The sequence below is a fragment of the Callithrix jacchus genome, chromosome 11 (genome assembly GCF_049354715.1).
Source record: "Callithrix jacchus isolate 240 chromosome 11, calJac240_pri, whole genome shotgun sequence".
Lineage (NCBI taxonomy): Eukaryota > Metazoa > Chordata > Mammalia > Primates > Cebidae > Callithrix > Callithrix jacchus.
The window spans coordinates 54,238,972-54,263,890 of record NC_133512.1 but is presented as its reverse complement, the minus strand read 5'-3'; the positions used below and the strand labels follow the sequence as shown (position 1 = coordinate 54,263,890).

At 38.8% G+C, this 24,919-nt stretch overlaps 1 protein-coding gene across 1 annotated transcript in view; it reads right to left on the bottom strand.

Annotated features, from left to right (window-relative positions):
* PON2 (paraoxonase 2) overlaps positions 1 to 22,435 on the bottom strand; it is a 31,513-nt gene extending 9,078 nt beyond the window's left edge. Inside the window, exons 1-3 of the mRNA XM_002751585.6 lie at positions 22,313 to 22,435; positions 11,499 to 11,569; positions 2,591 to 2,646 (exon numbers count right to left, since the gene is read on the bottom strand). Coding sequence (XP_002751631.4) covers positions 2,591 to 2,646; positions 11,499 to 11,569; positions 22,313 to 22,386 — 201 coding nt within the window. The 5' untranslated portion in view covers positions 22,387 to 22,435. The remainder of the gene's footprint in view (positions 1 to 2,590; positions 2,647 to 11,498; positions 11,570 to 22,312) is intronic.
* Between the last annotated feature and the right edge of the window lie 2,484 nt (positions 22,436 to 24,919).

The window sequence follows — 24,919 nt, the reverse complement described above, 5'->3', positions numbered from 1 at the left end:
GGTAAAGCCTTCTTGGTGATAAATTTTATTTGAATGCATTACCTTATTCAGTTTACTAATACGGTGAAGTCATATTTTAAGCAAATTTAACGGCACAATAAAAAAGTCTCACTTTACGTATAAAATTGGATATAAGAGGAAATCTCTCCAATTAAAATGATCTATAATCGTATACTTTCATGGAAGGCAGGCGGCGTAAGTAGAACAAACTGGAATTATGCTATCGTTACATGGCAGTGCCACTTCAGTTATTATTAATCTCTATTCTTTATGAATGTCCCCAAAACAATAGCATGATTTCCATGCAAAGGAAACACTATCAGATGGTAATAACTAGACATGGTTATGCTGGCGCTCCTTATTAAGTATTTTTTTCTCTTTTTATAAATTTATTTTTAATTGTGATAAAATTCACATAATATTCATCACTTTCACCATTTTTAAGTGTACAGTTCAGTGGTGTGAAGTACACTCACATTGTTGTTTATATTTTTTACCTTTTATTGTATGTCATCCAATTATTCATGAAGTGTGACATTAATTTTGAGGTGACCCTCAACCCATAACTGTAAAATAGGTCAGGTTGGATGAGCTAAAATGCTAGGAAGAACAACAAACAATCCCCACAATGTAGGAGCTCTTCACTTAGAAGACAGTACACTCTGGGTTATATTAGAGACAATACCAAGTAAATGAAAAACAGCAGCAAACTGGGAATGTTTCTAAATTTGTTTAAAAATCAAAGTCAAATAACCAAAGGAGGATAACAGAAAAAAAGCAGAAAAAGTTCTACTGACATGGCTATAAGATCTTTGTAACTGTAATATGCCCCCAAGCTAAAATGGCTATAGAGTTGTGTGCTTGGAGACCTCATCCCTCCTACTTCAGATTTATTACTATGGGGGCTGGAGAGAAATCTTGAAATAGGTGAATTCTAGATTATAAAAATCTCTAAGAACACATCCTTGCAAAACAACAACGACAAAACCACAAACAAACAAAAAATTCAATGCGACTGCGTTCTACGTTATTCAGAATTTTTGCATCTCTACTTCTGAATATGTTGGACTAGTGGTCCCAGTAATTTTTCCTAAGCCTATATACACATGTGCAAGCATGTGCTTCTAAACAAACCCAGAATTCTACTATAAATATTACTTTACTCATTCTGTGTTGGCAATTAAATAAAACCTTTCTTTTAAAACCTTATTTTTTTAATTAAATATATATATTGGTGTTTCTGCTAAAGCCCACAGTATTTCTTTATTCCCTCAGTGGTAATAACCAGCTGCTCACAGTCTTTCATATAAAAACCGTCAGGAACCTGAAGACTGTTCTCACTCTCATTCTATTCCAAGCTGAGTTCTCTCACCTTTCTCATAAGTCTAACAACTATTTTATTAGTGTGGTGACTCCCTTCTAAGTATCTTCCAGTTTTTCCATATTCTTCCTGAGTCTCAGAGACTGAAAATAATGGATGTTGAGAGGAAACAGAATAATTACAGTCAGGCTTCAGAAGAGTTGGTTACTTCTTCCTCCAGAAAAACTGGACCTATGAAGATGCCAAGAATTCCTACATCTGCCCAAGCCAGGGAGGTAGGTGGTCAGAACCTCCTCATCTGACCTCTTATCTGGATTTCCAATTAGAATGGATATTGTTGCAAGCCATTTTCAACAATATTCACAAGCCAACTGTTTTTAAAGTCTTTCTATGGTATGCCCAGAAAGGATACTATTTTTCAGCTCACAAGAATCAAGGCAAAGTGAAGGGTGTAAATAAACTCAGTCAATGACTTTCCACTTATGATTGGCTATTCAGGGGAAAAAAGAAAGAAAGCAATAGGGCAAGGTTGGTATAATATTTGAAAATAAATAATAATGGCAAGAATATTTGCTTAAAGTTGAATATGTAATAGACAGATGGGTAGATGCTGTATTTAAAATAGCATGTTAGTATTGAGTATCCACAGGAAGATCTCATATATCCCTTTTAATAATGCATATTTAAAACACAGATTGCGGCTGGGCATTGTGGCTCACTCCTGTAATCTCAGCACTTTAGGATGCTCAGGTGGGCGGATCACCTGAGGTCAGAAGTTCAAGATCAGCCTGGCCAAAATGGTGAAACCCCATCTCTACTAAAAAATACAGAAGTTAGCTGGGCATGGTGGCAGGTATCTGTAATCCCAGCTACTCAGGAGGCTGAGATGGGAGAATCATTTGAACCCAGGAGGCAGAGGTTGCGGTGAGCTGAGATGGCACCACTGCACTCCAGCCTGGGTGACCAGAACAAGACTCCATTTCAAAGAATAAATAAATAATGAAAGAAAAAAAAAAACACCACAGGTTGCATTAGAATATTTTAGTGCAGTGCAGTGGGGAAATAAAGAGCACTATCTCAATGGGCAAAGAGTCTTCATCTCTGTATTTAGAAAAGCTGGAGGAAGTTTTCCAAGATCCTGTTTGACCCCTCTTTTCTTTAGAATGCATTTTGGAAAATGAACTTTAAAAGCAACTTACTGTTCTGCAGGCCTCATCAAATACCCTTGTATCTCCTCTACTGAATTTGTATAAGGAAGAAGACACTCACCACACTAAAGAAAGCCAGACCATTGGGAAGTATGTCAATATCTTCAGAGCCAGCTTCTGTAAGTTTAAGGAACAGATAAATGTCATGTTCAAGTTCTGTTATTTGTTACATAAAGCATAACTGGGACTTTGTTTACTTTATCAGAGTGTATGTATCTTTAGAGATGGTTCTGATGTTTTTTTCCAAGGCACCATTCTTTTTAATAAATGTCAGTTTAAACCACTTCCTGAAGTGAACTTCTGACTTTAAATGTTAGATATTTTATGTTTACTCAAATCAAAGTCAACTTATCACCACATTTCCAGCTATAATACAGGAAAAGTTGACATCTGTACACTCTTACGATAAACATCCAGATGTCCGTGTAAAAGTAATTGACATCAGGGGAATATTACTTCCTGAAGGAAGGACTCATAGGCATTTAACCATGCAAATAACCTTGTCCTCTTCTTTGCTCATTCAATCTGAAGCAAACAGACATCTTTCTCATTAACAGAGGTAAAACACCTGGGATTATGTATTCCCTCTTTTAAAAACAGTGTCTACCTGTTTTCATAAGCAAAGAAAGCTTTTCCATTTAATCTTTAAATTTAGGCTTTATATTACAGAAAAAAAACTAGCAAAAGAAAATTAATGAAAAATACCAGGCACCTAAGCCAGTTGAAGCTTCTAACTTCTGTCTCTGAGGCAGGCTACAATTACTATTGATTGTTTATTGATTTTTCTGCAGTACTCTCCACATAGCACAGCAAATAATTAGACATAAGACTTTGCCATCAGTCTCAATGTATAAATTCTACAGACAGATAATAGACCCAAACACAAGAAAAGAAGAATAAAAATGGCTTAGATTAAGCCAAACCATGACACATTCTTTGAGTCTACAAAATCCAATCTTCCTCTTTAAGACTTCTCCATAGGATTTCTTCAAGATTATTTCTAGGTTGTCAAAACCAAACAGCATGCATCTATCTATTTAGCCATTTTGGTCTTGATTCATGAGTTTGCATTTAGCCAGTTGCCTCCAGTGTTGCTTGCTCCATCATAGTGCAGAAAAGCAAAACAAAATAAAAATGCCAAGAACACTGTAAAGATGACCCATCAGCCTGCTCCTCAGAAAGAGATACATAGAAATAAGCTTAAGTGTGGCATAGTGGAAGGGTTCTCAATCTGGGGTCTGTGGAACCTTTTGGGCTTCAAAATATCTGTGAACCCTCTGAAATGCAAAATGTCTTATGTATGCACAGATGAGAACATTTCTGGGAAAAGCGTCCTTGATTTTCATCAGATTCAAAAAAGACTGTGATTCCCCCAAAAAGGTTAAGAACTGCTAGACTTTTGTTTCATGGTGGTTCTCTGCTGGTAATAAGTTAAGAATCATGTATACACAGCACATATACACATATACATATATATATAGATACAGAGCGGGGAGAGAGAGAGAGAGAGAGAATTCTAGTCCAGGTTTTGCTTTTCAGGCCTATTTAATAGAAGCTCAATTAATTAAAATTTATTTTTCCTGAAAATTATTTTAGAAAATTTAATTTTCATATATATAATGCTTACACACATGGAAAAAGAAAAAATACATGGAAAAAAATTAACAATGCTTATTTGAGTAGATTATGAATGATTTTTATTTTCTTTATACATTGTTTAAAAATTTCTACAAAAATTGTGTTTTTTAATAATTAAAGAAAGAAAAATCTTTTAAAAATACATTTATTTCAACCATAGTGTAACTTCTGTTTAACTTCATTGCCTAATTCCAATAGGAAAAAAAATGTGTCTATCTGTGGCTTTCTTTGGAATATTTTCCAGATCTAGTTCCCCGTCATCATTTCTATAGCCACTACTGCAGGAGGGTTTTATCCTCTCATATCACCTCTTTGGTGTGATTACTTCAAGAGCAGTCAATGCTAGAGAAAGTTTTGTTCCTCTAATTTAATAATAATCACTAACATACTTAGGTACACCAAGTACCAGGCTTCTTGTAAATGCCCTACATACATTACCTCATATGATTTCATAATGCTAAGAGGCAGTAGGATTATCTTTTATTTTAGAGTGAGAATATGGAGGCTTTGAAAAAGTTAAGCAATTGCTCACGGTCACAAACTGGGAAGCTGGGATTCAAAGCTTTTGGTTTGACTTAAAAGCAAACAGAAAATATTCAAGCTAGAATTTAATGAATTTCCTCTCTCAGAAACATCCTGATTCCTCTGTAAAGCCACTTCACTTGTAAATTCAATCATCGTCAATCCCATAGGTTGTCTTTTTCCTCTAAAGTTTTGCTTCCACGCCTCTCACCAACATCCTTACCAATGAATATCCTGTACTTTTCTTTAAAACCTCTTTCAAAACGCTTTCTTTTTTGTATTTCAACTTATTTTATTTCAAAACAAATTTAATAAATCCTCACTTTTTTATCCTAGCGATATACATTAATTTCAATATTACATTCCAGATATTTATGTAAATATGTGAAAACTTAATACTGTGGACTGATTTGGGGCTGTTTGTCATTCTTATTGTATGCTTGACTCTCTCTCTCCCATTCATGGGTTCTCTCTCTTTCAAGTTTTTATTATGGGAAATAGACACAAATCGGGAGAGTGGTGTGGTGAACCTTTATATACCCAGTATTCACCCTCAACAGTTATCAGTTCATGGCCAGTCTTGTTTCCCCTGCAGTCCTACCACTTATCCTCATCCTGTGTTATTTTAAAGCAAATCCCAGGTATCATATTATCTCTAAACATATTTATACAAACCACAATATCATTATGACACCTAAAAAATTCACAATAATCCCTCAATATCATCAAATATCTAGTTAGTGTTCAAATGGCCAATTATTTTTAAAAGGTGTAGCTTTAAAAAGTTTATAGTTTGTTTAATTCAGAGTCCAGATAAGGTCCCACACATTTCAATTGATTGATGTGTCTCTTATTTCTTTTAATCTACCCCATGTCAGTCCGTTATTGCCTGTGTGCAGGACTTAGCTCCCTGGATACAATGAAAGCTTTTGGTAGGCAACACTCAGGGAAGTTGGGGGAACCTGGGGAAGGTATCCACTGCATCCACTGCTCAGGGGAACTAGGGGGAGAATTTCCAGGCACAAGGAACAGCATCAGCAAAAAACCATGAATGGCACACACAGCATGCCAAACCCTTTCTTTAGAAAGTCTCCTAGCTTAGCACATCTAATTTTGATTGCTTATTACTTAAGCAGTTATCTGTGTCAGAGATGGCCAAGTGTTCGCCAGCATCCATATTCCCCTTTTTCCTTTTTAGCAACAGGCATGTGGTAACATAGTTATAGATAACATTTCCCACCCTTTGTGGCTGATAGATGTGGTCCTATGCCTGAGTTTGGGTCAATAGGATGTGAGAATATAATATGTATGCAACTACTGGGTAGAAAAAAAAACTATGTAAATTTTCTTTTTACCCCATCCTGCTAGGATAATGGCAACAACCAGAGTTCTAGTCCTAGATGAAGACAGCTGTGTTGCTTCATCAGCCTTTGCCCCGAATGACCACATGGAACACAGTCATCTAACTGCCCTAGGTCATGCGCTTACCTTAAGACTGGTAAGAGAAAATAAAAATAAACTTCTCTCTTTTCTAAGCTATTGTAACTTTATAACAGTGAGTCATCCTTTATTATACCCAATAGAGTATCCAATATGTAATAATATTATTATATTATTTTCTACTTTTCTGGTTCACTCATCAAGTATATATATTAATCGCCCTGGGGAAAGATACTACATTGGAAAGAGAATTTGCAAAAGTTGCTTAACCTCCTTGAGCCTCAGGTCCTTATCTGTTAGAAAAAGAAAAGATGTATCTGTATCTCACAGTAGTTTTTTGTTTTATTTTCCTTTTCTCCCATCAGTAGACTGTAGAGTACTTGATGGTAAGGGCTACAAACTTTAATGCTTTTTTCCCCCAATCTCCTAAGCAGCAGTTATTGTAAAGGTCTTGACTGCCAGGTGCATAAAGTTGTTAGTTACCTCGAGAAAGACAGTCCATTCAAATTTCTGTTTTAGTCCAGAACTCTGAAGGCCAGACATTTAGAAAATAAGATTTTTTTTTAACTTTTAAGCCTCAAAGTTAACTAGCTCTTCACATTTTAATTTTTAATATGCAGATGTTAATATGCCAAATTTGTGGTGCATAAAAGCTTAGTTTCTGTCTGTAAGATAGACTGGGAAGGAATTTTTAGAAAGGATTAAATAGTGAACTTACTTTCTGCCCCACAGAAGGCACACATACTGTATGATGTGTAGTCACAAACTATCATTAAAACAGAAAGACACAATATACTATGATATAAAGCACCCAAAAGTTGCATAGTTCATTGCCGGTGATAGTGACTGAAGCACTGTAGTGTGTGCATGTGTATGTGTGTGCTGATAGAAATAGAGGGCAAGGGGCACGGGGGCTCGCCTCTTAGGGGGATTAGTTGGCCTCAGGTACACAACTACTACTGTTTATACAACAGAAAATAAGAAACAGCCCCCTCTGCCATAAGAAGTTGCTGTTGTCTGTATAGAAATGTGTGTCCAGCACATTGTTATTCCTTATCATCAAAGACCTGTGAATAAGCAACTGTTATTAAAGACATATAACCACAAGTTATTATTAACCATTATACATTACTAACACAGCATTCAACAAATCTTCATATGGTGTGTGCTAATCATAGGGCAAAAGCAAAAAGAAAAAAAAAAAGCACAATTCTAATTAGATCTAAAAAGGTATCCCAAATATGCTTCTAATCACTCATCCTCTCCGCTCTGTTGCCTTCTGAAGTGCCTCAGAGGCATTAAACACTTCACAAGAGGGGCCATAGGTAACATATTTCCTCATTCTTTCCAATTCCAGACAGCAGCTCACACACATCACAACATAAAGGTCACAAACATAGACAGATGCCTCTTCAGAATACAAATATTGCTGGGCTTGTTTTTCTCTGAGGAGTGCTCCATCCCACTGAGCTGTAACAGGAATATACTTGGCAGTCTGTCCCGTTACATGGCTGGTTGTGCCCTATTGTCTACTCTGAGACTTGAATTCACAGAAGGTAGGCTTCCCAGGGCCAAGGACTGTTTAATAATATGACAATTATTAACTCAGCAGCAAAAGTAACCTAAGAGATCACTGGCCCAACCTTCCATACTTTTCCAACATCTTTTACAGATGCCATCTGGCTTTCCCTGAGTGACCAGTTCTGAGAGGGCTCTTCTTGATCACAGCCGGAGGCAAGATGAAGCTGCTGAGTTACTTGGGGCTCTTGAAATGGCTGCATGATCCAGCACAGATGTAGTCAATCTGCTATTTGATGTGAGTTTCCCTCCTCCCACTAAGTGTTTGGGCAATTGAAAGAAAGAAGGGAAATTCCAGGACAGTCTAGCAGAAGGGAGGTAGAACTGGGGAAATATAAAAGTATCAATGAAAAAAAGGAGAAAAAACACATAGGAAATAGAAGCCTAAGGAATGAAAAACAGATCAACCTGGGAAAGCTGATCAAAAAAAGAAAAAAAGAGAAGAAAGCAAGGGATTTGTAGAGAAACTCTGAAGGTTGCACTGTCAACTAATGGTTTATTTTTGCTAAAAGAGTGCTGAGAACCCTGCGTGGAGTAAATGTGGTTACAACTATGAGGTACTGATTTTATTACTGTTGTCAACTTCAGAGCAATTTAGCAATGGCTGTCAAAACTTTAAACACATATCCTAAAGAAACAATCCCACTGTTAAGGATGTATTCTACAGATACACAAATGCAGCAGCAATGATGCTCCCTGATTTGTTCATAGTTGCAAAACACTGTAACAACCAAAAGGTACATTAAAAGGGGACTGGTTAAATAAATCATGGAATGTGAAAATATTAAAAACAACAAAGTAACCATATATGCTGATATGGAAAGCTGCTCACACTGTTTTAGGAATGAAGCAGGTTGTGAAATATTTACACTAAAAGTCTATTTGTGAAAAAAAGAGTCAATGTATTTGTTTGCATGTGCACTGAAACTATCAGGAAAGATAAAAAAGAAACTTTATCTTTGGGGTTATTTCTATTGAGGGTGCTGAAGAGTCTGCTGAGAGATTTTAATTTTAATTTTATTTACTTTCCATCTTATGTCTTTCTATATTGTTTGCACATACACTATTCATATGAACTTTGCAGAAAAAATACTGCACAGTTGTTAAAAGATAACTCTGTGTACAAACATAAGTCTCCAAAACCTAGTATCAAGTACAAAAAACTAGTTTTGGAATATTATGCTTAATTTGACCCAATTTATGTTTTTAAAAATTATGTATAGTAGTGTCCATAAAAAGACAGGAAAAGATGGAAGGACACTCAAAACTTGTTTAACAATATTACCTATTCGGAGAGGAATAGAACATTTCCATGTAACCTAAGTTGTTTTTTTTTTTTTTTGAGACGGAGTTTCGCTCTTGTTACCCAGGCTGGAGTGCAATGGCGCGATCTCGGCTCACCGCAACCTCCACCTCCTGGGTTCAGGCAATTCTCCAGCCTCAGCCTCCCAAGTAGCTGGGATTACAGGCGTGCGCCACCATGCCCAGCTAATTTTTTTGTATTTTTAGTAGAGACGGGGTTTCACCATGTTGACCAGGATGGTCTCGATCTCTTGATCTCGTGATCTACCTGGCCTCGGCCTCCCAAAGTGCTGGGATTACAGGCGTGAGCCACCACGCCCGGCCTTAACCTAAGTTTTAATTTCTAAAGAATAAAACAAAATATTAAATTGTCTCTTCTACCTCTAGAGAAGGATGTTGTTATCAAGGACTAGAAGGGACCCAATGACAGTCTAGTTATTTCCACAGTGTGGCTCTCAGAATAAGATTATAAATAAATGGATCCAGGTTTTTTAAAATCTAAAAACCTTCAGTCTAATCACAAACTCATCATTACAGGTGACAAATACAAAAGCCAACTTTGCCTGAGGTCACATTGCAAGTTTGTGGCAGAATAGAACTAGAAAATAGGTGGGTTTTTTTTTGTTTGTTTGCTTTTAATTTTACTTTAGGTGTATACTATATCCGGCATTTCTCCCCATGTTATCCCTCCCCACCCCTCACTGCCCCTCCCCTACCCCCTCAACTGCTCCCAGCATGTGATGCTCCTCTCCCTGAGTCCGTGTGTTCTCATTGTTCAACACCCTCCTATGAGTGAAAACATGCAGTGTTTGGTTTTCTGTTCTTGTGTCAGTTTGCTGAGAATGATGGTTTCCAGATTCATCCAAGTCCCTACAAAGGACACAAACTCTTCGTTTTTCATGGCTGCATAGTATTCCATGGTGTATATGTACCACAAGAAAATAGGTGTTTTGACTTTTAATTCTTTTTGTTTCTGATCATACCATGAACCATATCTAAGGAAAGCCAATATTGGCTGGGTGTAGTGCCTCATGCCTGTAATCCCAGCACTTTGAGAGGCCAAGTTGGGAGAATTGCTTGAGACCAGGAGTTCAAGACCAGCCTGGACAACATAACAAGATCCTGTCTCTACAAAAATAAAAAACTAGCCATGAGTGGTGGCATGTGCCTGTAGTCTCAGCTACCTGGAAGGATGAAGCAGGAGGATCGCTTGAACCCAGGAGGTCAGGGCTGCAGTGAGCCAACACTGCACTCCTGTATTCCAGCCTGGGTGACAGAATGAGGTCACCTCTCAAAAAAAAAAAAAAAGAATTAAAAATTTTTAAAAAGGGAAGCCAATATTTATTGTTCATTTATAATTTAACAATAGTTACTACAAGTCTAGTATGTACTAGGGACATGTACTTAATAGTAGGTGACAAAGTGTAAAAGACAGCAAGGCATGGACTTTACCTCAGAGAAAAACTGCAAACATGCCTGAGAGATCCTCAGTGTTGGAGAAGAATCTGGACAGATCCCTCCCTATCTATAGCAAAACTGGGGCTTGCTCTTAGGAACCCCTCCTCAAAGACTCAGGCTCCACAGTACATCCTACATAAAGCCAAGGGGAGAGGGAAACCCCCCTCTGCAATCATAGCTTAGAAGACACATTAAAAACAAGTTTTTTCAATAAGTATTGTGAACTGTCAGTACATTAGTCTTTTCTCATGCTGCTAATAAAGACATATCTGAGACTGGGTAATTTATAAAGGAATGAGGTTTACTTGACTCACAGTTTCATGGGCTGGGGAGGCCTCGGGAAACTTACAATCTTGCTGGAAGGGGAAGAAAACACATCCTTCTTCACATGGTGGCAACAAGGAGAAGCGCTGAGCAAAACGGGGAAAAGCCCCTTATAAAACCATCAGATCTCATGAGAACTCACTCACTATCATGAGAACAGCATCACAGGGTAACCACCCCCATGATTCAATGACCTCTCACTGGGTCCATCCCATGACACGTGGGGATTATGGGAACTACAATTCAAGATGAGGTTTAGATGGGGACACAACTAAACCGTATCAGTCAGTTATGTATTAGCCATAAGATCAGATCCTGGTTATAGAGTAGTGAGCAGGGTAAACGCCATCACTACCTACATGGAGCTCCCTTCACGAGCTGACCACGAGGCTCACAGAACACAGACTGTAGTGGCCATACCTGACAAATAATACGGACTTGACATAGAAGTCAAAGAAGTTCAGAGAAGTCACAAAACAAGCAAGAAATCAAACACTAAACAGAGAATTACACACAGAAAAAGAATAATTTACAGTGAGGGTAAGAAAAAATAAATACACGGTGCATGAGATCAAAAGAGATTGTTAATCTAATGTGATTTATCCACTGAAAAACGGTAATTGCATGCTAAAATACCATTAATAAGTGTTTTAATGTTGGTGGCCAAAAAAATGCAACGTGTCCAACAAGCATTTTCACATACATACCAATTCCTTTAATCAGGTGGCAGTCTGGAAGGTCTACAGATTCTACTTCTCCGGAGGCTTTAAGTCGATTTCTGTTACCAAAAAAAAAAAAAAAAAAATCTATTTGTTTATGTATTCCCTGCTTTGTTTCAGAAAGGGTTTAAAGAGGCTTAAAGCAATACATAAAACATAGCATAAATCTAAAGCAGACAAAAGAGAAAACAGAAAAACAAGGATAGGAACATAAATCTGCAGCAGAAATGAAGTTAAAACAAAAATGTCTATTGCAAAGTATTGTAAACCCATATACTGAGGTGGGTTATTAAAAAAAAAAGCCAATAACTCAACAAATAAAGCTTATAATGCAAGTTCCTATGCAAATGTAAACATAGAACCAGGTCACATTTCTCATAGTTCTGGTGTTGTGGGAAGAGAGTTCCAGATGTAGAACCAAAAGCCCTGTCTTCCTTCTGAAGAGTCAAATAATGAAAAATGACCATAAGCCTCACACAGAGACTGTAAAGAAGCCAAGAGAAAATGATATTGCTCAAGACCTGTCACACCAAAGACATCCCACAAACAGTTACTAATAAAAAGGAAAAGAAGGCAGCATCTCCATGACAGTATTTTTTAAAGTAAGAATTTATTTGTTTATCTTATTTAAATAGCTTTTGGGGGTACAAATGGTTTTTGGTTACACAGATGAGTGATAAAGCAGTGAATTCTGAGATTTTAGTGTAGCTATCCATGACAGTATTTATTGGAGTGGGAAGGTTGGACTGCACCAACCAGTTTTGTAACTACTTTAGCAAAACTATTTGCTGTCGTGTATCCAGAAAATTAAAAGGAGGAAATAATGAGAGAATGTTGAACTCTAATAGGATGTCTTCCCCTCCCTCTCCCCACGAGAGGGCCAGGAAGCAGTTTGGGGCAATACCTGTGGGATCCATTGTTTTGAAGGCCACATACTATTGGCTTTCCCATCTCCTCTCACATTTTTTCACCTCTGTTCTCTAGAGCCATAAATAATAAAAACAGCACCTTGTAGAAACTTTACATTTTTCAGTGGTTCCCACATACCATATATTTAAGAGACAAAATAGCTATTTGCCATGTGTCCTTCTCCTGTGCACACAGCTGATGGCTTTTGAGGTCTAGACACCAGGGAAGGCTTCTAGAGTATGGGGCAGGCTACCAGTTTCTCAGCAAAACAGAAGAAAGTTTAGGCCTAGATAACCCAGATCTACTCATAGGTTGTAACAACTACATATTTTGGCAATTCATGTCATACATAAAGTTTCTAATTATGTCATACATAAAGTTTCTAATTAAAGGGTTAATCAGTATGTGTTTGAAATCATATAATTCAAGTAATATTAAATTTCTTGAAACAATATAGCAATAAGGCAAAAAGTGTAAATAAATCAATATTTAAATATAATAAATATTCATTAAATGTATTAAATACAAGTTTTTTAAATAAAGCATTAAAAAATACAATGAGAACACATGGACACAGGGAAGGGAGTACTACACACTGGGATCTATTGGGGGGAATAGGGGAGGGACAACGGGGGGGGAGAGCTGGAGGGATAGCATGGGGAGAAATGCCAAATGTGGGTGAAGGGACGGAAGGCAGCAAAACACACTGCCATATGTGTACCTATGCAACTATCTTGCATGTTCTGCACATGTACCCCAAAACCTAAAATGCAATAAAAAATAAAAAATTTTAAAAAAAAAGAAATAAATAAAATAAAAAGTGAGACAAAGAAATAAAAAAAAAAATACAATAAATCTCACTCCTGTGTGTCACAGAAGTGACTTAGGAGAGGAAAAAAACTAGAAAACCAAATACTATATGTCCTCACTTTAAGTGGGAGCTAAACAATAGTGCACATGGACATAAAGATGGTAACAGTAGGCTGGGCACGGTGGCTCACACCTGTAATCTCAGCACTTTGGGAGGCCGAAGTGGGCAGATTACCTGAAGTTGGGAGTTCGAAACCAAACTGACCAACATGGTGAAACCCTGTCTCTACTAAAAATACAAAAAATTAGCCAGGATGGTGGCACATGCCTGTAATCCCAGCTACTCAGGAGGCTGAGGCAGGAGAATCACTTGAACCCTGGAGGCAGAGGTAGCAGTGAGCCAAGACTGTGCCATTGCACTCCAGCCTGGACAATAAGAATAAAACTCCATCTCAAAAAATAAAACAAAAGATGACAAAGTAGACACTGGAGACTACTAGAAGGGGAAGGGAGGGAGGGGAGTGGACAAGGGCTAAAAAACTATAGGGTACTCTGCTCACTAGATGGCATCAATTGTTCCCCAAACCTCAGCATTACACAATATACTCATGTAACAAAATTGTACATGGACCCCTTGAATCTAAAATAAAATTGAAATTATAAAACAAAGAGAAAGAGAGGAAAAAAGGTTTATGTAATTGTGATGATGAGGATGACACTAATGATAATCGTAGGTGGTCAAAGGAAATACACAATAAAAACAGGTATAATTTACCAGTGTTCCAAGTGATTTACCCCAATGAATTCATTTAATTCTTCAAACAACCCTATAAATCAGGTAGCATTATTCCAATTTTAAAGAACAAAGAACTGAAACAGACAAAATAAGTTTCCCAAGGCTCAACTTAGCCAGAAGTGCTGGAAGCAGGGAGGCTTTTGCTCTAAACTACTCTGTACTTTTCTCAGAAAGGAGTGAAGGGATCTGTGTTCCTGCCTTAGAAGTGAAACTGCCATGACTCTTGGCAGGTCTGTTATAGGTGTCAGTCTTCTTTATGGATAAAATAAGGATGAGCCTAAAACACCTCCAAGAGTCTACTAACATTATATGACTCCAGAAATAGATGTAGATACAAAGCAATGGGTTATAGCTGCTGTTTGTACACCAAGTTTTAGTATCATGCATTGATTTGGATGTCAATTTTATACAACTTACTACTATGCCTATTTGATTATACAAAAATAGGCATAACGATGTTTTACCATCTATTTTTTTCAAAGATAATCTCTTTGCATTAAATAAAATCTGTTCAAAGTAACACATTCTGATGTGTTTGAAAAGTTTAATATGTGGTTCCTGTTTCAGAGTCAACTTAGGTTTGCATAAGTAACTGATGCTAAATAAGGCAGTCTTTATCAACTAGTTTTCTTGTATAATACCATGTTTTGATATGCAGCCTACCTGCTATTAACACTGAAGAGTTACATAAGGGCTATGCATAACTTCTACTTAACTAACTTTTTCTTGGCTTTCCTTTCTGATAAAAGAAAATGGGGATTTTTGCCACTATTGTTCCTGGCCCATCAAGTCTTCCAAATTTCTTCAGTAGAAAACTGCCAGACTTTTCCCCTGGCAGAACAATCAGTTCCCTGCTTGTCAGTGGACTTCTGTCGTCCGGGTGGCAGACCCTAGAGGCTGACAAAACTCAAGCCATGCCCACCCACCCCTTCATTTCTCCCTTGCTGCTTCCATTGTAGAGGTGGGCAATGCAAACATTTGCTTTCCCAGACTCGCCTGTAATGAGGTGTAATCATATGACCTAGGTTTTGGGGAAGGATATTGTGTTCCTGATATAAAGGGGAGACAGGAGAAGAGAGCTAGCTGGCATCACTCAGTCTCCCTTCATGATTTAAAAACACACGCAGTGCTGGAGACTACAGCAGCCATTCTGCATCCTTGAGAAAGATGAAGCTATAAAGTCAATAGGAAGAGACCAACGAATGAAAATATATGAAGAACCAAGTTCCTTGGTATGATCACTGGCTCAATGAATAAGCTCTATATGGGGTCACCTACAGAAGTATTTGTCATGTGAGAAAAATAAATCCCTATTTGAATGAACTACCATTAATCTGATGTATGTTACTTGTAACTGGAAGCAATCCTCACTGGCATCAGATTTAAGAAGTTTGGGGAATATACATATATGATTTTATATACATATTTATCTGAATATAGAGAAAGACAAAAACCTTTTGGATTAGATTAATAAACCTAAAAGTATTCATGTAAAAAAGTACAAGATAAATGATATAAACATATATAAGTGATGATATGGGAGGAAGAACTTTTTTTTACTTTTGCGGGAACCTATTTGTTCCCTAACACTGTATGTCCATAACATGCTTATGACTGTGCTAGGTCAGAGATGCATGGCTATAGGCATTCTGCTGTCATGCAGGCACTGGTAATCAATAACAGCGCTCTCCCTTTAACCCAGAGCCAGCTTCAAACACACTGTTTCAGCAACCACAACGAGTCTATTAAAATTGGCACTCAAAAGGAAAGCTATTTGCCTTCTCTGTTTTAGGTTCCTTTTGTTTTTCTTTGTTTTCATTTATTATTTCTTCATCACAAACCTATGGTAGGCATAATACAGGAATCAGTATCCACTGGCTTCCCTCATTGGGGTAACAATCATTCCTTAAGTGACCCCTATGGAGTCCAGTGACCAAGGAATCTATGGGTAGAATTCAGGGATCCATTAATTTGGATTGGGGGAAAAATATATCTTTATTTAAACCTCTAACTCAAATTCAGTATTTCCTTTGATGATGAGTGTAGGCAATGAACCACAGTACTATCAGTAGAATTTGTGACTCTGTCACTAGTAGAAATTATAGATACTCTTCTAGCCCGTTTCAGTTGTAGATAGCTCAAAGTTCCATTTACACTCATCTCTACTTCAAAATATCTGCTGTTAGACATTTACCTACCTCTAGATCCATTTAAGATTTTAATTTTAAAAAGCATATCATATCATAGATTCTAAAATAGTTTGGTAGCAGAATTTAAGTATAATTGGTTTCCCTTGTAATCCTATATATTTTATTTTATCCATTTAAAAATACGATGCTGGGAAGGAATGAAGGCTTCACCAGATTGCCAAAGGGATGTATGACACAAAGGTTTAGGAAATTTTGCTTGAATTTCATTGTCTTCATAGATGACATTTATTGAGCTGTGTGCCTGGGAATGTTTGAAGTGTTCTCATAGTCCCACTGTGGAGCAGGTCATACCCCATCCTACAGATTAGAACACCAGGGCACAGAAAAGTGAAATAACTACCCCAAGGTTTCAGGTAAACAGTAGAGCTATGAATGAATTTAAGCTACCTCTCCACAAAGCATGCACTGTTAATCAACAGTCATCAGCATGAAATCAATCTGTTTCTTTCATTCAGGAAACAGCAGTACCCATCCAAAGTTGAATGAAACCAGAGACTGCTAGCTATTATCTGGCCTCATGGCAGGTGGCAGTAAGGGTTCACCATGCTATGGTGCCAATAAACCCCTGAGCAAACTGGGAACACAGTGTTACTATTAGGAGTTATTTTGGGTCATACCTCTCTGCTTCTGAATTTATACACAACTACTGGGGCTTTATCTCCTATGTGCAGGCTATATACAAGCCAGGGCTTTATCTTTTATATATAGACTTGTAAAAACTCTTTGGAATTCACCCCTCAGGCTCTTGTAATACTTGTACTAAGTAACTAAGAATTTGTGCTTAGGCATGTAACCCTACAGAAAATTTGCTCCACTGGCAGAGAAGCTAGAAGATTGTAGGAGAGGTGGGGCAAACTGTATTTGGAATCAGGAGACCTGGCAGAGTAAACAGGTTCAGCACTAATTATTAATAATTATCTGTTGAACTAACTAGTTAACCTCTCTAATGTCAGTATACATTAGTTATAATGTAGAAGGGAAGGCCAGGTGCAGGGGATCACACCTCTAATCCCAGCACTTTGGGAAGCCAAGGCAGGTAGATCATCTGAGATCAGGAGTTTGAGACCAGCCTGGCTGACATGGCAAAATCCTGTCTCTACTAAAAATACACCTGCCAGGTGTGGTGGCAGGCACCTGTAGTCCCAGCTACTCAGGAGGCTGAGGTAGGAGAATCGCTTGAACCTGGAAGGCAAAGGTCGTAGCGAGCCAAGATCACACCACTGCACTCCAGCGCACTCCAGCCTGGACAACAAGGGCGAGACTCTGTCTCAAAAAAAAAAAAAAAAAAAAAAAAAAGAAGGGAAGACACCTATGAAGACTGGATGAAGGCATAAAAGTAAAAGAGCTTTCTTTCCAAATGTCAGTAAATGTACATTATGGTTTAATATAAAGAAAGTTGGCAGGGCTCACTAGCTCACATCCATAATTCCAGTGTTTTGGGAAGTTGAGGAGGAAGGATCACTTGCAACCAAGAGTTCCAGATCAGCCTGGGCAACATAGCAAGACACAAAATATGTGTTTTTTTAATTAGCCCTGTGTGGTGGTACATGCCTATAGTCCTCACTGCTTAGAAGGCTGAGGCAGGAGGATCCCTTGAGCCCAGGAGTTCTAGGTTACAATGAGCTATGATTGTGCTGCTGTACTCCAGCCAGGGTGACAGAGCAAGACCCTGCCTCAAAAAAAATAAATAAAAACATTTTTAAAAAGATAGATTTAAAAAAAAAAGTTTTCGCACTTTTGACACACTGACCAGCATACAAGAGTTACCTAATAAATGGTTTAAGGAAAAAAAAAAAAAAAGCCTGCTCCTTCAGAAGTAAAAACAGACCACATAGCTTCTTGTGGGAATTGTCATCTGCTCCTTCAGAAGTAAAAACAGACCACAGAGCTTCTTGTGGGAATTGTCATAAAAGGTGCTAGGTAGCAAGCAGAACATTCACATGGGTACTCAGGGATTCCTACCCACTCTTAGGCCTCTGATGCACTCAGATCTCATGATTCATCCATGGCTGTGTACCCTGAAACAACGAACAACTTGTTCCTGGCCTGGCAACATCTGTATACTGTTATTTTCTCCTTTATTGCTCAATTAGGGAGGGGTAGAAAAGGTGGGTGTGGAATGCCAGTTATATTACAGAAGAAGAAAGACAACTTTGATGACATTTATTCCTCTGGGATAGCTTTATACTAAAAACTGAGCAACCTGGGGAGAGAAATAACTTGACTGCCAAAGTACCATCTCTAAAAACTGAATAATCAAACAGTAGGCACCAGATTAAAGCAAAAATGAAACATAAAGCCTCTGTCCCTTCAACTTCTGAAGAGTCTTTCCTTATAGGGAGGTGGGAACATGATTTTTTGCTTCTTTTTTTTTGACAGTCTTGCTCTGTTGTCCAGACTGGAGTACAGTGGCTCAATCTTGGCTCATTGCAACCTCTGCCTTCCAGGTTCAAGAGATTCTTCTGACTCAGCCTCCGGAGTAGATGGTATTACAGGCATGTGCCACCACACCTGGCTAATTTTTATGTTTTTATTAGAGACAGGGTTTTACCATGTTGGCCAGAATGGTCTCGAACTCCTGACCTCTAGTTATCTGCCCACCTCAGCCTTCCAAAATGCTGGGATTACAGGCATGAGCCATAGCACCTGGATGAACATGCTTCTTTTTAAAACAGATTCCAAGGGTCACCAAACTCTAAACAGAAGTCGCTCAACCATATGATAAAATACAGGGTACCCAGTTAAATTTTGAGACAAACAATCAATGATATTTTAGTATAATTATGTCCCAAATTCCATGCTTATGCTAAAAGTATGGTATAAGTATTCCATGCTTATACTAAAAAAAAAAAAAAAAAAAAAATTATCTCTCTGAAATTCAAAGTTAATTGGGTAGCCTACATTTTTCTTTGCTAAATCCAGCAACCTCACCATCTACTCCAACATTCTCATATCAGGCCATTTGGGGCTTCACATATCCCATAAAGTTACTACTTTATAAAGTCACTGCCTAATAAAGTGTATCACAATCGTATAAAGAAAAGTTGCATCAAACTGTAAAGGAAGCCAAGGGTGGTGGGTGGCTGATGCGTGTAATCCTACCACTTTGGGAGGCTGAGGCAGGAGCATCACTTGAGGCCAAGAGTTCGAGATTAGCCTAGGCAACAAAGTGAGACCCTGTCTCTATAGAAATAAAAATATTAGCACACATCTGTAGCCCCAGCTACTCAGGAGACTGAGAAGGGAGGACTGCTTGTACCCAGGAGTTTGAGGTTGCAGTGAGCTTTGACTGTACTACTGTACTCTGGCTTGGGTGGCAGAGCAAGACCTTGTCTCAAAATAAAAAACAAAAACAAAAACCAAACATACAAAAACCTGTAAATAAATTATCGGGTGCATTCTGTTAATAAGTTTTATTAACTTTTTCTTTTTTTTTTAGATTTGCAACTATAACTTTAATATAAAACCTTAAGATTAGTTAGAAGGAGAAAAATTTGACCATTAATTGAGAAAACTTCTAACTTGCAGAAAAACTGGTGGTTTACACATTAGTAACAACATAATGAACTTGCAAATATTTGTGGTCTTGACTGAAATGGAGAGCCAGACAATCATACAAAGACATCCATCTCATGAATGTTCTGCAGAGCAGGCCGGGCATTACCTAACATGAAAATTAAGGTCAAAATGTCCATTTCCTACCCACAGGCATTCTTTCCTCAACCCCAACTCCCACCTCAGCCACCATTGTTCCTCTTTGCATTGCTTTATCCGTAGATGAAACTACAACCATGCGACAGTGGGGCTGTCACACAGACTCTGGTAGCACCTTTGACTTCTCCCTCATCCCTGGTGTTCCAGAGTTTGGGTCCCTGTTAGCCCCGCTAACCTACTGCAATACTTTAACCAGTTTCTATTCTAGTAGTTCTCAACCCTGACTGCTCATTAGAATTATCAAGAGAGTTTTCAAAAATAAAAAAGACCACTGCTACTGTCAGCCAGTGTTCTTACATCACTTCCTTATTTATCTATTTACCAGGGAAACCTGAAGCCAGCTTGGCAAACAGTGCAGGCATTATTTCATATCACATTTTAGTTATAATGAAAAATCTCTGGTAGGCAGACATCATAGTTTATAAATTACCAACTTGATTTTAATTTAATTATACTTTTTGTAGAGATGGGATTTTGCTATGTTGCCCAGGCCTGTTGCTAATTCCTGGGTTCAAGCAATCCTCCAGCCTAGGCCTCTGATAGCACTGCGATTACAGGTGTGAGCTGTAGATTCTGATCCAGACCAGCTGAATTAGAATCTTTGATGTTGCTACCTAGATACCCTCCAGGAGATTCTAACGTAGGGAGAACCATTGCTCTACTTCAATCTACCCTTCCAGGCTTATCTCTTTAAAACACAACTAGTTATATTAAGCTCTTGTTAAAAAGCAAAACAAACACCACCAATATTTCCCTTTTGAAGGAGTATTGGGCCTATTAAAGTAGGGCCCTATTTTTCAACTTATATTTAATGGCCTCACAACCTATCCTTCCCCCCCACCCTACTAGTCTCATCTCTTGACTTTATGCTCCCTTCAAATTGGGCCATTTGCTAGTCTTCCAGCTTCCCACCTTAGCCCCTTTGCTCCTGCTGCATGTATTTGGCATGGTCCCCTTCATGCCCATATGTGTTGCACCCACCTTTCAAGGTCAAGTCAAATGTCTCTTCCTCCCTCTGGAACTCCACCTTCAGGGGCTGTAATCTTTCCTCTTTAAGGCTATGGGGTTCTTTTGTGCCTGTCCTTATGACATCCTAATTTATACATTTACTGTATTTTATTTCTCTCCTCCCCTGTATTAAACTCCATAAGGGTTGTACTCTGCTACAGGAGCCTAAGAGAGCACATCACACATAGCGGTGCCCAGTATTTCTGGAACTCATTTGCATGAGGTCTATAAAATTTTGGTTGAGGCAGGACATAACAGCTTACACCTGCAATCCCAGAACTGTGGGAGGCCTAGGCCGGAGGATTGCTTGAGCTCAAAAGTTAGGGACCAATCTGGTCAATAAAGCAAAACCCCATCTCTACAAAAAGTAAAATAAGGCCGGGCGCGGTGGCTCACGCCTGTAATCCCAGCACTTTGGGAGGCCGAGGCGGGTGGATCACGAGGTCGAGAGATCGAGACCATCCTGGTCAACATGGTGAAACCCCGTCTCTACTAAAAATACAAAAAATTAGCTGGGCATGGTGGCGCGTGCCTGTAATCCCAGCTACTCAGGAGGCTGAGGCAGGAGAATTGCCTGAACCCAGGAGGCGGAGGTTGCGGTGAGCCAAGATCGCGCCATTGCACTCCAGCCTGGGTAACAAGAGCGAAACTCAGTCTCAAAAAAATAAAAATAAAAATATAATAAAATAAAACAAAAAACAAATTTTGAATTGGTAATTTACAAACTATGATGTCTACCTACCAGAGATTTTTCATTAAAACTAAAATGCAAGATGGAATACTGCCTGCACTGTTCGGTATTCTGGCTTCAGGATTTCCTGTTGAATACATAGGAAGTAACTTAAGAATATTAGCTGAGTATTTCAAGTGTCTTTGATCTACAGCTGAAGCGTTTCTCAAACTATGCAGAAAGGGGTGGAGAGGAACTTTATTAAAGACTGGACTAGTTTGGGCAACAAGGAGAAGTAGCACCAATGACCTGAAATAAATCTTCATAATTAAAGTTTTAATGCATGAGTAGTCGTTTTGTTTTCAGATTAAACCCCTTGTTTGGCCCTTGAGTAATTGCAAAGCATTCTTCTGTCAGCTTAAGCAGAAGATAACTTTGTTAGCAGCAAGGGCTTATAAACTTCAAGGAAGTGTCGCGATTCACTCCAAACTTAGCTGGTTTTTTCACTAAAAGCGGCTAGCGGGGGTTCAACTAGCTAGGGGACCGACAGCAATCAAAAATTCTCCACTCCGGCCGCAGTGCCGGGTCCCGCAGGAATCCCTCCCCCAGCCTCCGCCCTCCCCACACCACGCGGCCACCTCCAGCCTGGGACCGGCGAGGAGGGGCGCGCGGGAGTCCCACCTACCTGAGTGCCAGCAGCCTCTCGCCCAGGAATGCCAGCGCGATCCCCAGCAAGCCCATAGCCACCAGCCGTCCCATTGCGCGGGAGCCGGGCGCGCCGCCTCGCTCGGGCCTGGCCGGCAGCTCCGTGGGCGGTGCCATCTTCCCGGCTTGGCGGTGCCGCCCGCGCTCCGCCCAGTCATCCGCTCAGGCCGAGTCCTGCGCCCGGGGCCGCGGAGGCTCCGCCCTGGCCTGACCCTGGGCTTTGTCTCCACAAACCTATTTCCCCAGATACCTTCGGGACGGTCCTGACACGCCTTACTTTAGGCTCATGACGTGAAACTTTGAATTCCTTCACATCCTTTCCCAAACAACCCACCCGAAACTCCCTAGCAGCCCGCATACATTTCTCATTTCCCTAGTCTTCGAACACATTTCTCAGTCGCTATTCCAATGAAAAACTTCCATAGAAAGCTTATTTGGGGACGTAGGGGAACCCCAAAAGAAGGCGGGGAAGTACTGGGGTGTGTCTTATAAATATTTCACACTGGAATCACTACCTTTTATAACAGGAGTAGTTGCAAAGAAATAAATATCCTATGTCTCTTAATACTTTTTTTTTTTTTTTTAATACAGGGTCTCGCTGTGTGCAATCTGGACCTCCTGGACTCAAGGGATCCTCCAGCCTCGGCCTCTTGAGTAGCTGAGACCACAGGCACGCACCATGACACCTAGCTAAGTGTGTGTGTGTGTGTGTGTGTGTGTGTGTGTGTGTGATCCAAACTCAATGGGAAGAACTGTAGATTTTTTCTTTTTTTACTGTTAACAACCATAAGATGCAATAATAATTTAAAATACAATTTTAAAAGTATAAAGTGAAACCTACCCATTAAGATTGATACCATTACAATAAATGAGTACATCTGAATTCAGTTTTTAGTATTTAATTGCCACCCTACAATATGTAGGCAGAAATGGTCACACTTGACAATTTTCAACAAACATCAGTTTTATAAACAACCAGTAAATAAAAGTAGATGCCAATTTCCCACCTGCCTCTCACCAAAAAGAAAGAAAGAAAAAAAACAGACCTCTCTACCTCTGTGCCTGTGTATCTCTGCTTCAGTCCTAAGGAATACTGGATTATACTGGATGGTAGAAAGAGAAGTAAAGGGCTGTCCTTTAAAAGCCCAGGGGGCATTACCTTTTTTGTGTTGTGGACACTTCTGGCAGTGGTGAGCCTGTAGATACCGTCTCAGAATAATGTTTATAAATGCTTACAATAAAATGCATGGATTTTTCTCCTGTGTGGTTCATGAAAAAAAGAAAGAAAAGAAAAGAAATTTAAAAATTTAAAAAATGAATAAAATGCATAGATTGCAAAGAAAATCAATGACATTGTTTTCTTTGCAATCTATGCATTTTATTCATTTTTTTAAATTTTTTTTTAAATCAAGGGAAAAAAAATAAGAGCAGTCTGAGCTTTGTGAGGTATGCAAAATTTGTCAGGTCCAAAACGACATGAGTATGGGACTTAAGTCATGCCCCAACACCCATGCCTGGGACAATTGTCTAAAGTCATTTTGTTACCGAGTGGCTGTCCCATCCATTATCTTCATATTCCTGGAATTTATGATACCAAGAACAAAGTACAACCAAACCACAGCTTATGTTATTTTAATGTAAAGAATTTAGGAACTGCCTCCTTCCCCTTAAAAACCTTTGTGTAACTGCTGCTAATCAGAGTGTATATTTAGGGAAACTTGCATCTGTGCTCCTGGGTTGCAGTACTCAAACTTGGCCCAAATAAATTCTTCTACTTACATTAATTTTGCCTTAGCTTCAAAATTAAGGTCAACAACTGAAATGTAATTGTTAAAATATTAAAAAAATAAATTTGTACTACAGCGATATGGTTAGGTAATGTGTGCAACATTATTTAACATATTAAATAACAAGATCTAGCCACATTCTTTTAAAAAATGAGTAATGCAAATGTTCTTTCAAGATATGGGCAACAACTGAAGTGAAATAATGAAAATATTATTTCCATTAGTAACACTGATGAGTATTGCAAATGCTTCTGAGATTTGACTCCTACTTCTGTAATTGAAGAAAATGCTAAATTCCACTTGAAATCAAGATTTTTCTTTTCTTATCCAAGGTCATTAATCCTTCCGAACTATCAATGGACTACTGGGTTAAGAACTCTGACATAGGCTAAGGCTATGACTGTTTAGATAAGTGTGGAATCTCCTTTCTAGGACTATTTTTGGTGTCAATCATTGAGGAAGAGAAAAGCCTCAGATACAAAACCAGAATTTAGTCCAGGCAAGGCAGCTTTTACCTATAATCTCAGCAAAGGCCCAGGTGGGAGGATCACTTGAGGTGGGGAGTTCAAGACCATCGTGGGCAACATAGGGAGAACCCATCTCTACAGAAAAAAAAAAAAAAAAAATTAAAGAATCAGAATTTAGAAGGAAGACCTAAAGCAGAGGGCCCTGGACTATTGCCTGGGCTTCTCTCTTAATCTCTTAGGCCCCAACGGAAGTATATACAACTATGCCTTATGGATTCTGGATCAGGAGCCAGGCTACAGTGTCTTTCCACAGGTTCCACAAAATGGGAAAAC